General features: G+C 39.7%; 1 protein-coding gene across 1 annotated transcript in view; it reads right to left on the bottom strand.

Annotated features, from left to right (window-relative positions):
- LOC124291720 (calpain-A-like) overlaps nucleotides 1-13918 on the bottom strand; it is a 50381-nt gene extending 36463 nt beyond the window's left edge. The window contains exons 1-2 of the mRNA XM_046728791.1: nucleotides 13394-13918; nucleotides 5556-5625 (exon numbers count right to left, since the gene is read on the bottom strand). Coding sequence (XP_046584747.1) covers nucleotides 5556-5625; nucleotides 13394-13531 — 208 coding nt within the window. The 5' untranslated portion in view covers nucleotides 13532-13918. The remainder of the gene's footprint in view (nucleotides 1-5555; nucleotides 5626-13393) is intronic.
- Between the last annotated feature and the right edge of the window lie 701 nt (nucleotides 13919-14619).

The following is a 14619-nucleotide window of genomic DNA, read 5'->3' as shown; positions in this document are numbered from 1 at the left end:
CGTTAAATTTCGGACTGTACTTTGGGCGCTGATACAAAGGTTTTTCATTTTGTTTCGTCCAGAATTTCCTTTTGCTCAGGTTTCATGATCGGTGATGGAATTCCCCGGCTTTTCTGCCAACCCATTGCATGCACCTCAATTCTAATTGTCTCCTTACAGACCTCCTCTATCAATCATATCGAGCCTTAAGTTTTGTAAATTCCTTCGATTGTTTTTAGAAACAAGAATACCAAGCCGCCTCCTGTCACAGACAGTCAATTTTCTGGGCCTACCTGCGCCTCCCTGGTGCTCAGTGCCATATCCATTTGTAATATTTTCCAAAACACGATAAAGAGTGGACAAAGGGATGCCTGTTCTACTTGAAATCACGTTAGCTGATCTGATGTCCTTGTTATAATACTCTAAAATCAACTTCCGCTTCTCTAAATCATCCATACTGAGGATCACTGAAAATGTCGTCTGCTAGCAAGTAAACAAAGGGTGATAACTCTTCACAAACTAATGAAAAAGGATTAACGGAGTTGTCTCTCTTGAATGAAACCAAGCACCTGATAGCTGGTCAAGGTTGTTTATACTAGAAATCAAATTAAACATATTCCTAAAATTCTCAATAATTTCTGGTCATACTATATCCTCCCGTCAAAACTTGGTGCCAATGGACCATAATGGATTAGGGGCTGGTCACGTGCCCCCTTTTGGACACCATGTCATGTGCTTGTATGAGCTCTTGCAAATGTCCAAGTATAAATCAAAACTGCCCAAATAATGAATATATAAAGTATGAAGAATCAAACGTTTCGGTGACTCCTAACTGGCTATCAATTACCCATTATACTGGAAGACAAATGTCGAAAACTTCTCCGGAAAGAACAGACCCTGTGAAGTACGCCTGCATACATTTATGCTGGCTGAAGTGTGCAGAAAGTTTGCCCAGGTTGAAAACACGAGATCCTCAGGGTATTACCTCCATGACTGCATAGAAACCAGTAACTTGAATTGTATCACATCCGATATGACCCTAATTAAAATAAAATATATTGCAACCCCCGGCTGTACTGAGGATAAAATGAAATTTGTCACCAATATCCTGACAAGTACATTAAGTGTTTTTGCTATACACTAAGAGTATTCCGTCTTCAGAAACACGTGAAAGCAAGTCGGAGAACGTGCGTTGTCATGGTGACATGAAATACTCTGACAGTGATATATGTCATGGTAGTCTCCGTCTTTGTGGTATTGAAATGATTTAACAGACACATCAAGGATATCTCCCTAAGACAAAATACTTCAAAGCTTTACATCCAACCCAAATACCAGGGTACGACAAGAGAAGAATCTTTTTCACATTGGTTGGCAAGGCGGTCCGTTACCAAGGGGAAATCAAAGTTGACACCGTGGTGACAGGTGACCAGCCTGTACATGTAAACATGATAATGTTAAGCTTTGTCACGGAACTAAACATAGCAATGTGGGACAGTCCGCCCTTTACCTGGACATGAAACTAGCAGTTTCGGCCTTTACTTACGCCAAGATTGCATCTCTACCTGATCATGACGGTTTTTTTCAATTATACTTTGGCCTCTGTCTAAAAGACTATACTTTTACCTGGACATGGGTCGGAGGCTTGTCATTATACTTACTCCTGTGTCTACATGACTGAAGCTTTGCTTGGACATGGGTCAGAGGCTTGTCATTATACTTACTCCTGTGTCTACATGACTGAATCTTTACCTGGACATGGGTCAGAGGCTTGTCATTATACTTACTCCTGTGTCTACATGACTGAATCTTTACCTGGACATGGGTCAGAGGCTTGTCATTATATACTCCTGTGTCTACACTCCTGTGTCTACATTATGACTCCTGTGTCTGCATGACTGAATCTTTACCTGGACATGGGTCAGAGGCTTGTCATTATACTTACTCCTGTGTCTACATGACTGAATCTTTACCTGGACATGGGTCAGAGGCTTGTCATTATACTTACTCCTGTGTCTACATGACTGAATCTTTACCTGGACATGGGTCAGAGGCTTGTCATTATACTTACTCCTGTGTCTACATGACTGTCTACATCTGAATCTTTACTGGACATGGGTCAGAGGCTTGTCATTATACTTACTCCTGTGTCTACATGACTGAATCTTTACCTGGACATGGGTCAGAGGCTTGTCATTATACTTACTCCTGTGTCTACATGAATGCATCTTTACCTGGACATGGGTCAGAGGCTTGTCATTATACTTACTCCTGTGTCTACATGAATGCATCTTTACCTTGACATGGGTCAGAGGCTTGTCATTATACTTACTCCAGTGTCTACATGAATGCATCTTTACCTGGAAATTAAACTAGCGGTTTCGTCCTTTACTTAAGCCTTTGTCTACATCTTCACCTGATCACGTATAAGGTCTTTTGCCATTATTCTTACTTCTACATCTTCACCTGATCACGTGATCTATGATTACATATGCGATTCTACGTTTACGGAGAAAAATGCTACATTGATACAGACAATGTCATCTCTCTCCAGATATCTAACGATAACATCAGGACGAGAACATAGATTCTGGATATTCGCCCTCGAGAGACCTCTGAGATTCCCTGACTTTGAGAGAAGTATAAAGTTAGATGCAACTTCTATAGAATCATAGGAATGTCAATGCAGAACAGTTGCTCACGAGACCATAAAACAAGTGTCTGTGTCATGCCAACGTAATCTGGGAAAGGAATTCTCTATTTGAGAGAGTCCGTGACATAAATGACGTTGTTGAAATGTTGATGGAAGACGATTCATGCTTGTCCTTCCTACGTGGAGGTATACCTGATCACTCTAAAGTTGCAGTACATTATAACATCTGGACAGACCTGATGGTAGTCATTAGCTCTTCAGTTCCAAGTTGGGAGAGTATACTGTATGTTCATCTCCAATTTGTTCCCAGTGGAAATTATTGCATAATCTAAATACTAATAGGTAGAACCTTTCCTATAACGTCAGTTGCTTTTTTAATCTAGCCTTCATTTTATGGAGGAAATATCGAAGATCTATTTATCAAAGACTTTTACTATTATAGTTGCCTACATGATCATGGTGTTTTCAAGTGGATTTACGTATGTCTTCATGTTTAATTCTTCAGTTAAACATCTTGAATTTCATCTTGCATCTACATGTCTGAATCTTTGTTTTGACATGTGACTTTATCGCTGTACCTTTACATAGAAATCTGACTTCACAGCTTATTCTGTACCTGGACACGTGACTAACTTTTGACCTACGCCTTGATACATGACTATAAGCCTGTCTTCTCACAATGATGGAATCCCTAGCAACAGTCGCTGCATCCACTCATTTAGTTTTCATATTCTACCACACGTCATTACGAAGGTCCCCATTGCACAAACAACCTTAGCCGTCTTACTTTTGTAAGTCTGTGTTGAGGTAACCGAGTTACGATAACCTTTGGGCTAAGGTCGCTTTGTGTAATGGCACCTGAGCTGAGCTGTTTTAAGTGTCCTAGAGTTTATTTGAAAAGAAAACTTATAACTTCCCTTTCAACAAACAAAGTAGACGCGTAATGGCGGCGAGATGATGAGGGGATGCTCTGAAAACGACTAAACGTGTAGTAACTTCTGTCATATATATTGGACTGCTAAGAACAATGTCTCAGATGGAGAGTCGTGTGCCATTCACAGGCATTTAACACGCGCTATTGTCGTTACATGACCTTTCAAATTTGTAAACACTTGATACGTGCGAGAGATGGGCTAGATTGCCTCTCGCATCTTTCAACAGAGCAACTACTGCATTTTGTGGGAAGTATTGTACAGAGGTTGCCCTGGGTGTGTGCAGTGTCAGATCTACTCTTCTGTTGTCATGTGTACATAATACAACACCAAGCCCTGAGTGATGATGTTGACATAACCTTGAAGTAGAACCAGCCTCTCTAGAGCTTTATGTATGTGCTGTGAGATGTGTGGGTGTGCAATTCCTTAGAAAACCTGATAAGAATAATATCTTTAATAAAACAAATTTATATCCTTTACCGAATGAATATAATATATTAGGTATGATAAAGGGAAAAATAAATAAATCTGAACAAATTACAACCAGGTGGGCATCTTTTGTTACTGAGGTTTCCTCCGTTGTTTAGCTCAGGTAAACACTCTTGTTGATGGAAAGTGTTAAGGGAAGATAATTGGTGTGAGCTCCTCCCTGATTCAAAGACGATGTTTAACAAGGGACTGTATCAGAGAAATGGCATGTTTGTCCAAGTCAAGTGCCACAGCTCAGAAAGTGTTACTGTAAATGTTAAAAAATAAGAAAAAAAAATCTTTTCTCGATGATACTCATAAATCAAACAGAGAAGCTGACTGTGTAGGAACACAGGGCATTCAACCTTGCTTTATGTTATGTGTGTTTAGGGAGACCTTCAAAAACTGTTTAGAGATAATTCACACTCTGATAGGATTGTTCAACCCAGTTCATAAAAGATGCAAGATGCATGGGATAGTATATATCTAATGATGTTTCCGCATAGCAACTAGTGGACTGAACCTTGAAAAAGCACCGAAGAGCATACAAATAAGACAAGGAAGGAAGCCATTAAAACATTTTGACACACTGTTTTTGTATGTATGTTATACTTAAGTAGGCAGATATGCGGTGTCACGTGATCAATGATCGATCCCATCATCTGGCATGATAACCTAAAACCTGCCACAGCACCAAATGAAGTTCAAAGAAATGTAAAACATTTGGCATTTATTTAAATCGTTTGTGATTATCAGTGCGTATCCATAGCAATCAGGGGCGGCTGGGTCGTCAGTTTGGTCGAGCGTTTACCCGTCAGTGAGACACCTGGTCCGATTCCCGGCACACTGTTTAGAGTCAATTTCATAACCATCCTGGAATATTGCTTATTTAATCATTTACCGTAGATAATAGGCATTTAACACAATGGACATAAAAAAACGAAAAATCTTTGTCGACAGCTTTCTACGGTTTAATACTTTTTTGTACCTTCCTGCTTAGTTCCATCGACAGTATCAGCGACTTCAGGTTGGTGGTATTGGCGAAATGATCGATGCAGCAAGGTCACGACCTATTTTGTATATTCAGCGTAGTGCCAGCGTATTAATACTCCATGCATTTTCTATGTTTCGCTTAACACCATTCTGGAAATGTGTTCATCTGCCCGATTTCCCTTACATACGATACCGTTATTGTTTATTCATAATTCCTCTGCAACCTTGTTCAAATCTGAATCTCTCATTCATAAATATAGCAGTGAGTGAGGTATAGATCAATGCGCAAGGTGCACAGTGCTATAGTAGATTTTCCAGCTTTTGGAATGACACGACGAACTCGCAATAGTGACAGAAAATGTGAAGACATACTAGTGCTTAACATTTGTGTTTTTTCAACTAGGACAAGCTACAAAGAGGCTTCCACGAGTCTGGAGTAGTCTAACTGTGTCTTGGACAAGGCTGACTGTGTCTTACAGGTCTACATTATGGTGACAACCATCCATGTTGCTAACAAACATTCTACATACCGAGTTCCCCCTGCTGCATATCATAGTACTTGGCTCCATGGACGATAAACTTGGGGTCCTTGGCGATTTCCTGAAAAAAAAATATATCGTTTTGAAAACGGTATTGATATGAACCGACTTTTACAATTAACCGCACCATATGGCATTAAAAGACCCTGGTTCACGTACATCAAATTAGTTTCTACTTTAAAGCATGGGTGAGGTTTGGTGAGTGAACACTTTAACACGTCGTCAAAAACAGACTGCAAGGCACAAATGCTGTCGTGAGAACTAGTGTGACCAATGGTAAGCTATACAGCAGCATGACTAGTGCCAGTTACTGGTTTTGCAACATCAGGCAATGGCATAGCTGAGGCATATAGTTGTTTCTCAGTCGCGTAGATCGATACTCGTAATGTCAGTCACTGGACTGTCTGGTCCAGACTCGATTATTTACATACCTGCGTCATATAGCTGGAGTATTGCTGAGTGCGGCGTTTAACAATAAACAAACTACTAAACTTTCACCCTCAAAATAACTAGAGACAGAAATGTGTCCTGACATACAGTCAATCAGGTCTGAGTGTACTTATTAGACATACAGTCAATCAGGTCTGAGTGTACTTATTAGACATACAGTCAATCAGGTCTGAGTGTACTTATTAGACATACAGTCAATCAGGTCTGAGTGTACTTATTAGACATACAGTCAGTCAGGTCTGAGTGTACTTATTAGACATTATTAGACATACAGTCAATCAGGTCTGAGTGTACTTATTAGACATACAGTCAGTCAATCAGTGTACTTATTAGACATACAGTCAGTCAGGTCTGAGTGTACTTATTAGACATACAGTCAATCAGGTCTGAGTGTACTTATTAGACATACAGTCAATCAGGTCTGAGTGTACTTATTAGACATACAGTCAATCAGGTCTGAGTGTACTTATTAGACATACAGTCAATCAGGTCTGAGTGTACTTATTAGACATACAGTCAATCAGGTCTGAGTGTACTTATTAGACATACAGTCAATCAGGTCTGAGTGTACTTATTAGACATACAGTCAGTCAGGTCTGAGTGTACTTATTAGACATACAGTCAATCAGGTCTGAGACATACAGTAGTGTACTTATTAGACATACAGTCAATCAGGTCTGAGTGTACTTATTAGACATACAGTCAATCAGGTCTGAGACATACAGTATTTATTAGACATACAGTCAATCAGGTCTGAGTCTGTACTTATTAGACATACAGTCAATCAGGTCTGAGTGTACTTATTATTAGACATACTTATTACAGTCAATCAGGTCTGAGTGTACTTATTAGACATACAGTCAATCAGGTCTGAGTGTACTTATTAGACATACAGTCAGTCAGGTCTGAGGTAATCAGGTCTGAGGTAGGTCTTATTAGACATACAGTCAATCAGGTCTGAGTGTACTTATTAGACATACAGTCAATCAGGTCTGAGGTACTTATTAGACATACAGTCAATCAGGTCTGAGTCAGGTACTTATTAGACATACAGTTCAGGTCTGAGTACTTATTAGACATACAGTCAGTCAGGTCTGAGTGTAACTTATTAGAGACATACAGTCAGTCAGGTCTGAGGTGAGTAACTTATTAGACATACAGTCAGGTGAGACATACAGTCAACAGGTCTATTAGACATACAGTCAGTCAGGTCTGAGTGTACTTATTAGACATACAGTCAGTCAGGTCTGAGTGTACTTATTAGACATACAGTCAGTCAGGTCTGAGTGTACTTATTAGACATACAGTCAATCAGGTCTGAGTGTACTTATTAGACATTACATGTCAGGTCCTGAGTCTTATTAGTCAGGTCTGAGTGTACTTATTATACAGTCAATCAGGTCTGAGTGTACTTATTAGACATACAGTCAGTCAGGTCTGTACAGTCATTCAGGTCTGAGTGTACTTATTTATTATTAGACATACAGTCATAGGTCTGAGTGTACTTATTAGAATACAGTCAATCAGGTCTGAGTGTACTTATTAGACATACAGTCAGTCAGTCTGAGTGTACATAGACATACAGTCAATCAGGTCTGAGTGTACTTATTAGACATACACAGTCAGGTCAGGTCTGAGTGTACTTATTAGACATACAGTCAATCAGGTCTGAGTGTACTTATTTATTAGACATACAGTCAATCAGGTCTGAGTGTACTTATTAGACATACAGTCAATCAGACAGTCAGTCAGGGTCTGAGTGTACTTATTAGACATACAGTCAATCAGGTCTGAGTGTACTTATTAGACATACAGTCAGTCAGGTCTGAGTGTACTTATTAGACATACAGTCAGTCAGGGTCTGAGTGTACTTATTGGGACATACATTAGACATACAGTCAGGTCTGAGTGTACTTATTGAACATAATCAGGTCTGAGTGTACATACAGTCCAGTTATTAGACATACAGTCAATCAGGTCAGTCAGAGGTGAGTGTACTTATTAGACATACAGTCAGTCAGGTCAGGTCTGAGTGTACTTATTAGACATACAGTCAATCAGGTCTGAGTGTACTTATTAGACATACAGTCAGTCAGGTCAATCAGTCAGTCAGGTCTGAGTGTACTTATTAGACATACAGTCAATCAGGTCTGAGTGTACTTATTAGACATACAGTCAATCAGGTCTGAGTGTACTTATTAGACATACAGTCAGTCAGGTCTGAGTGTACTTATTAGACATACAGTCAGTCAGGTCTGAGTGTACTTATTAGAGATGGAGGAAATCAGGTGCGGAGTCAGCGTTTTCTGAAAATATGTGTCTGACATTCCCGAGACTGTATTCAGTAATATGACCCATACCAAAACAATATGTCACTGACTGTTACTCAGTCTGTTTAGCTGCTTGTCTAGCTGGTATTACGTTCCGAATACATCTACCATTTCGTTCATAGCATATGCTTTCCTCATCTTGCCATTCCCTTATTTCTTCCCCTCAGTATATGTCTCTATTTCCTAATCGTCTGAAAACGTAGATGTGCGACTGCCATCAATGATGTATTACCTTTTTGTAATATTGTTATTTGTTAAAACTGACCGAGAAAAAGCTTGTCGTCAGATTTTTCCTAAAAAATATGTTACACACTTGACACGCTGAATGTCCTGAAACAATGTGTTGTGGAAAAAGGCACACAGGCTCCATCTCTCTGAGATATATTTGTGTAAGCAGTGACGAAAAACATACACTGTCTCTATCAAGAAAGTCCATCGTATTACATCGATGGTCCCTTCCACCATGTCAGTGCATTCACCAAATTGTAAGATCATCTTCACTTGTGAGCTTCCTTCTATAAATCTCATATGGTGATATTACCGTTATAGAGTATAAAGAGGCGTAACAGCCCCAACTCACTCGCTATGAACAAAACCTACATATTGTTATGATAATGACATGATGAAAGTCACCTATGTCAGTATTTACAATCGAAAACCTGCAGGTGACATTATCACCGACATTTTAAGGACCAGGCATAATAGATGAGGGTGAGTGCATCCGTATTGAAACCCACGCAAGGGCAGACTGTCGTCACGAAGCAGCCCCTTCGGCTTGTCTGGCGTCATGGTCGAGTAATTACTTTACATATATGGACTGCCCCAAGTAATGCCTTGTGACAAATACCGCTGCCCTGCCCCCAGGTTATGTAGCTATCCCGTAGAACAACTCTGTGTGCAAGTCCTGATGATACTGATACCGTTATTGTATAAAGGAGTGTTACATAATACCGCTCATCCGTACACCATGCCTCACGGAGCATCAAACAAATGCACTGGATGGTCATTTGGCCTCCCAAAACACCATTCGTCCGTTATTTGGTTATAGAGTTTTGTTTCCGTTTTACTGAGGTAGTTAAGTAATCTGTATAAAATGCCGGTTTTGTAATTTACATCATTTATTTATTGCAAGAAATATGACATAACACTGAAGTTTTGGGTTTCGAAACAGTGCAACCTGAGAAGCTGACAATCTTTATTATGCTCAGGGTGATGAGGTAGCCTTGTGGTTCATGTTCTAGTGACGCTGAAGCCCCGGGTTCGATTCTGCATAGATGCAAAGTGAGCGGCCCCTTTCCGTCATGATATTGTGTACGTAATGCAACAAGCGGCATTAGTCACAGTCACTCACATTTAATTTAATGGAAATGATTTAATGAAATGAGTCTATGACATACACTTGTTTGTAAAATGATGTGACAAAGTGTAAGTGTTTAACATTTAGATGCGTGTGTGTCAGCCATCGGAGATTATATGATATATTTTCAAGCCATAAGAATTTGAAACAAGATTTTACTGGTGTCAGCGAGTATTACATGAGTCATTGGTGTTGTCCAATATCAAGTGTATTACTGATTCACTGCAAGGGCGTACTGGTGGATTGGGAAATTTACTGTAATTGTACATTCTCGAATAAGTTGCCTGAAATAAGTAGATTAAGTCTACGTATTCCTGGGAATAAGTTACGACTCAAGAATGTATTGTGTACTTATTTTCCATAACAATGACACACATTCTTGAACGTGCTTGTCCCCTGTGTATATTGGCAATGACCATACTGCAAGATTTACCCGTAGATGGTTGCTAGTCGAGGACACGTGTGTTAAGACCATTCTAGCTTTAAGGTCATAACACACGTGCACTGGTTTACCCAGTACTCCAGTATTGTTGTTTTGTAACATGTTAGAGCATTTATGGTGGAATAAAACTTTTAATGAAAGGTTCTATATTGATCATAATCCCCTAGTAACTCAGTAGTAGGGAACAGAACAGGTTTCACAGGTCCGTGATGTTCCCACGTTAAGTGGAATACATTTCACTATAGTTACAAATGCTATTGGTAGGTATGCATTGTAATTCATTTGAACACCAATGATCCCACATCCTTTGCAAATCCGACTCAGCACTGAAACAAAATTGACTTACAGCACAATTTACGACCAGTATAATACTGTTTCGGTCCATTAACGCACTTATTTAGTCGATTAAGTTACAATCCCTGTATAGGGCAAAGACTACCTATATTGCCTGTGTTTAGTTGCCCTAGTTTAACTTGAATACACAATGCCTTTTAGAAAGTGGGATTACACTTACTCAGTAAATTACCGATGCTAGTACTTTTGAGGGCCCATCCAGGTTTCGCCACCACACTTTTAGAGTAAGGAACATAATCGACAGCACACAAAGTAAGCGATCCAGCTCACTTCCACAGAAAAGGGAATTTTGACAACTGTTAGCCTTGATCCTGTACTTCGTGTACCCCTCCGACAAGTGTAGATTGGCACGGCTTCCATCGCCGAAGCCATGATACACGTCTTCCAGAAAGTGGTCAGATGCAACACGTTATATTTGGGATTACACTTTCTCAGTAAAGTACACATTAGGTGCGTTGGGTTGACTTTGGTGCTGTGTTTGTCTCGCCCTCTCTCTTTGTACCTACATGTTATGTATGTATGTATGTATGTGTATGTACGTGTATGTGTGTATGTATGTATGTGTGTGTATGTACGTGTATGTATGTATGTGTATGCACGTGTATGTATGTATGTGTTTATTTATGTATGTATGTATGTATGTATGTATGTATGTATGTATGTATGTATGTATGTATGTGTGTATGTGTATGTCTGTCTGTTTCTGTTCCTATGTCTGTCTGCGTTTGAATGTGTGTGCTTGTATATGTGTGTCTGTATGTGTGTCTGTATATGTGTGACTGCGTATGTGTTTGCGTGTGTGTGGCTTTGAGGAGGTGTAAGGCAGCATTCACTGTATCCACTAATTCATGTCCAAATTACTCTAGAATTTCTTCTAAATCTCCGACTTCACATGGGTTCCATTTCAATATTGTAACTTCCTTTTACTTTAAACAATACCAGACAAAGTGGTTACGGAAGGGACACACTTCCTTGGTATAAAAATATTCATAACATAGCTGTCTCATCCTAGATAGAGTTTATTACGGCAAGCTGTGCACTAGGGTCACCGAGTCCAGCTGACGAGGCAACAGCTGCAGCTGTGCTGAATATAAGGTGAGACTTAATGGCAGATGCAGATGCTGTGTTGGACAGAGTGACAAAATTATAATAATTCAAACTTAACGATCGAAATATTAAACCCAACGTTAACACGTGTGCATTACACATGTCGATGAGGTAGAACAAAGGTGAGAAGACACTATGTTATGGTGCACAGTATTGTGAGTCACTCAGCCGATAGAAGTATAGTGTTACAGCCTGGTGTTGTCTACAGGGTTGTGAATGGGTGAATATAGAAGGAATAAACACATGGGTTTCAGGGAATAAACTATGTGTTAGCTCACAAAGAATTGTACCTTAGACTTTGAGAACCGAAGGAATGACTATGTTACTGGCACTTACTGCTACTGCCATGTTGGGAGTGGACGCTGTATCACCTATACATATATTATATTCTTTATCGTACTGAATTTTAGGAAGTCCCTCTCTCTGCACTTGTAATCGTTCCACACCTAGCGCGTTAATTCCCAGGGTCATGCTCAGATCATTGCCTACGATAACAGCATGCTCAGGTAATAAATGACATCACAAGTAAGGTAATGATCCCTTGGTGTCTACCGTGGGACTCGGGTCGACCTACAGGTGAACGACAATCGGTTTCTACACCTGTCCTTCCAGTCAGAGCGTCTCAACTCTCACACATTGTGCACGACATATGATACAACCGGCCAGGTCGCCCTTCCACAATATACAAGTAACTTGGTTTACCGGTTTACATATAATTACTTTCAACGCCTAGATGCAATAGCGTGTGAAGACATGTATAATTACCTGCTTACAAAATTATAGTTAATGAGTTACCGGGCAATGTTTGACATGCCTGTATTGTAGTCATGGTGGCTATACATGGTTTAAGCCAGTTTCTTATTGTACACATTCCCTCTATTACCATAAGCCTGTGCCATTTATGCACTAGCATATACACCTTTAGTGTGGTATACGATGGGATATTTCTGATTAACCTATTCATTTCTATATCAACCGTGATGCGCACTTCATATAAATACATGTGAAAATTTTGTCACCACTGAATGCTTCTAAATCAAAACAAATAGATGACTTCGGATCAATGCAACAGGATTACTTGCTGTGATCTCTCTATCAAAATTCCTACATGTTAAATGTCGGTTTTGATTTAATGATTTAAAATAAACATAAATGAAATTCTAAACGGATTATCAACATACTACAAGGAAGTAACATGGTAAGGAACCTCCGGCCCAACCGTGTACATTTCTGCGTAAGGGCGTGAGTCATCGTTGACTGCTGGAATGAACAGCACACTTTTGAAGTTTGATTATTTACTCAACGCATCACAATGCGTCTAAGCAAAGGTAATAACAGTTTCCCGCGTCAAGGCTGATTGACTAGGAAGAAGGTTGCACGTTGGATTAACACCTGTTAGTAAAGTGAACATTTTGCTCTCTCCGAAGTTGTAAAAATGGACATTTTAAGAAATATAACATTGACTTCGCTTTATAGAGAAAACACCGTTGGTTTTCGATATTTAAAGCATTCAGTACACAAGGTACAAAATCAATAACTTGAAAGTCGTCACTATGGATAAGTACTCATGCGCCAAGTGAAATTTAACACTTATTCTATGCTGTATGACAGAAACTGGGGTGTATTTATGTTCCTCGTTGTACCGTACAGCATCGCTATACAGAGATGTTAGTGGTCGGATGCTATGCTAAATGAATGTAGTGTATGAATAATTTCCTTATCCCATATGAAACAATAGACTTCACTGAATCATCGTCCCTGTTATCCGTTGGCTATAATACAACCTTACCTTAGGTCTCTTCCACTGTACGTATGGCGACCCTTCCCCTTTATAGTACAGCGACCTGGCATCAGCGGGGAAATCGTCATCTTCATACAGCCCCCCAATCCTCAGCTGTCTCTCCTTCAGTGTTTTATAGTCGGACATTTTGTTTTACCTGCCTATAGCGTATGTCCCGCGCAACCCTAGAGCGAGCAGACGACAGGCGGCGGTCAGGGAAGCAGACGATCGATATTTGTGACGTCAAGTACGTGTTATGAGGCGGCGTATATGAACATCCAGTGAAACGTTCCGAGTCCAGTCGACATCATTATAACACACTTGATAGGTGAATTTGTCAAATAATGGCCATTGTAGAGTGCAGGCCGACGCACTGGTCGGACTAGCTAGGAGTAGTTAAATATTTGCCGCTATCAAGCTTGGGCTGCTTCCTTCAAGGCAAAAAATGTAGCAGGTAAACAGAGCAAAATCCGCTGCTTCGTACAGCGAGACTCGTATCCGACTCCCCGTCACAGCTTATATCAAAGTTCAGCGTATATTTGCAACCGCTATATACGTCCCTCCCATTCATGTTTCCCATCACGGATGTGTTTCCCAGCAACCGGGTCATGGAATCAACAATTAATGACAAACGTTATACACAGCAGAAAGGCAGTAATAACTTTAATTTGTTTCAGATCTCATGATGACTTGGCTGAAGTAAACAGTTGCAGATTTCACACTGAGGAAATATTACGATAGTATCATATATTTTTTATCACATGTTGTAAGATTTAAAGCAATGATGAAAGAGATTCAGTGTTTGGTCTCTCCCCTCCCTAGCAACGTCAGTGTTATAAGGAGGCAGGCTGCTAAATACGTTTCGAGATCTGACGTCAGGTTTATAAACAAAGAAGTCAGTTTTCTGTTTCTGTAAGGCCATCCATATTTGGTATGTGTTTTTCCACAGCACCGCAGCGGGCAGGAAACCTCCCCTACCCATCCTCTAAAACAATTAAAAATATAAATCTGTTTTCACTAATTATGTAACTTAATTCAGGAAATGTAAGTATTTCGACGCTTTGATACAGTCAATAAATAACTAGAATTTTAGAATTTTGACGAGTCGCTTTGCTTTGTCAATGAACTTTTAACATATACATATAAAGGAATCCGACGTCTATGATTGTAACCCCCATATAGCCATTAAAATTCATATCATAATTATGTTTGTTTGTATGAATATTTTGATTTTA

Source organism: Haliotis rubra, unplaced genomic scaffold (assembly GCF_003918875.1).
Source record: "Haliotis rubra isolate DU_JTF1 unplaced genomic scaffold, ASM391887v1 Scf5, whole genome shotgun sequence".
Taxonomy (NCBI): domain Eukaryota; kingdom Metazoa; phylum Mollusca; class Gastropoda; order Lepetellida; family Haliotidae; genus Haliotis; species Haliotis rubra.
The sequence above is the reverse complement of the archived record's forward strand: the minus strand, read 5'-3'. Positions and strand labels throughout refer to the sequence as shown.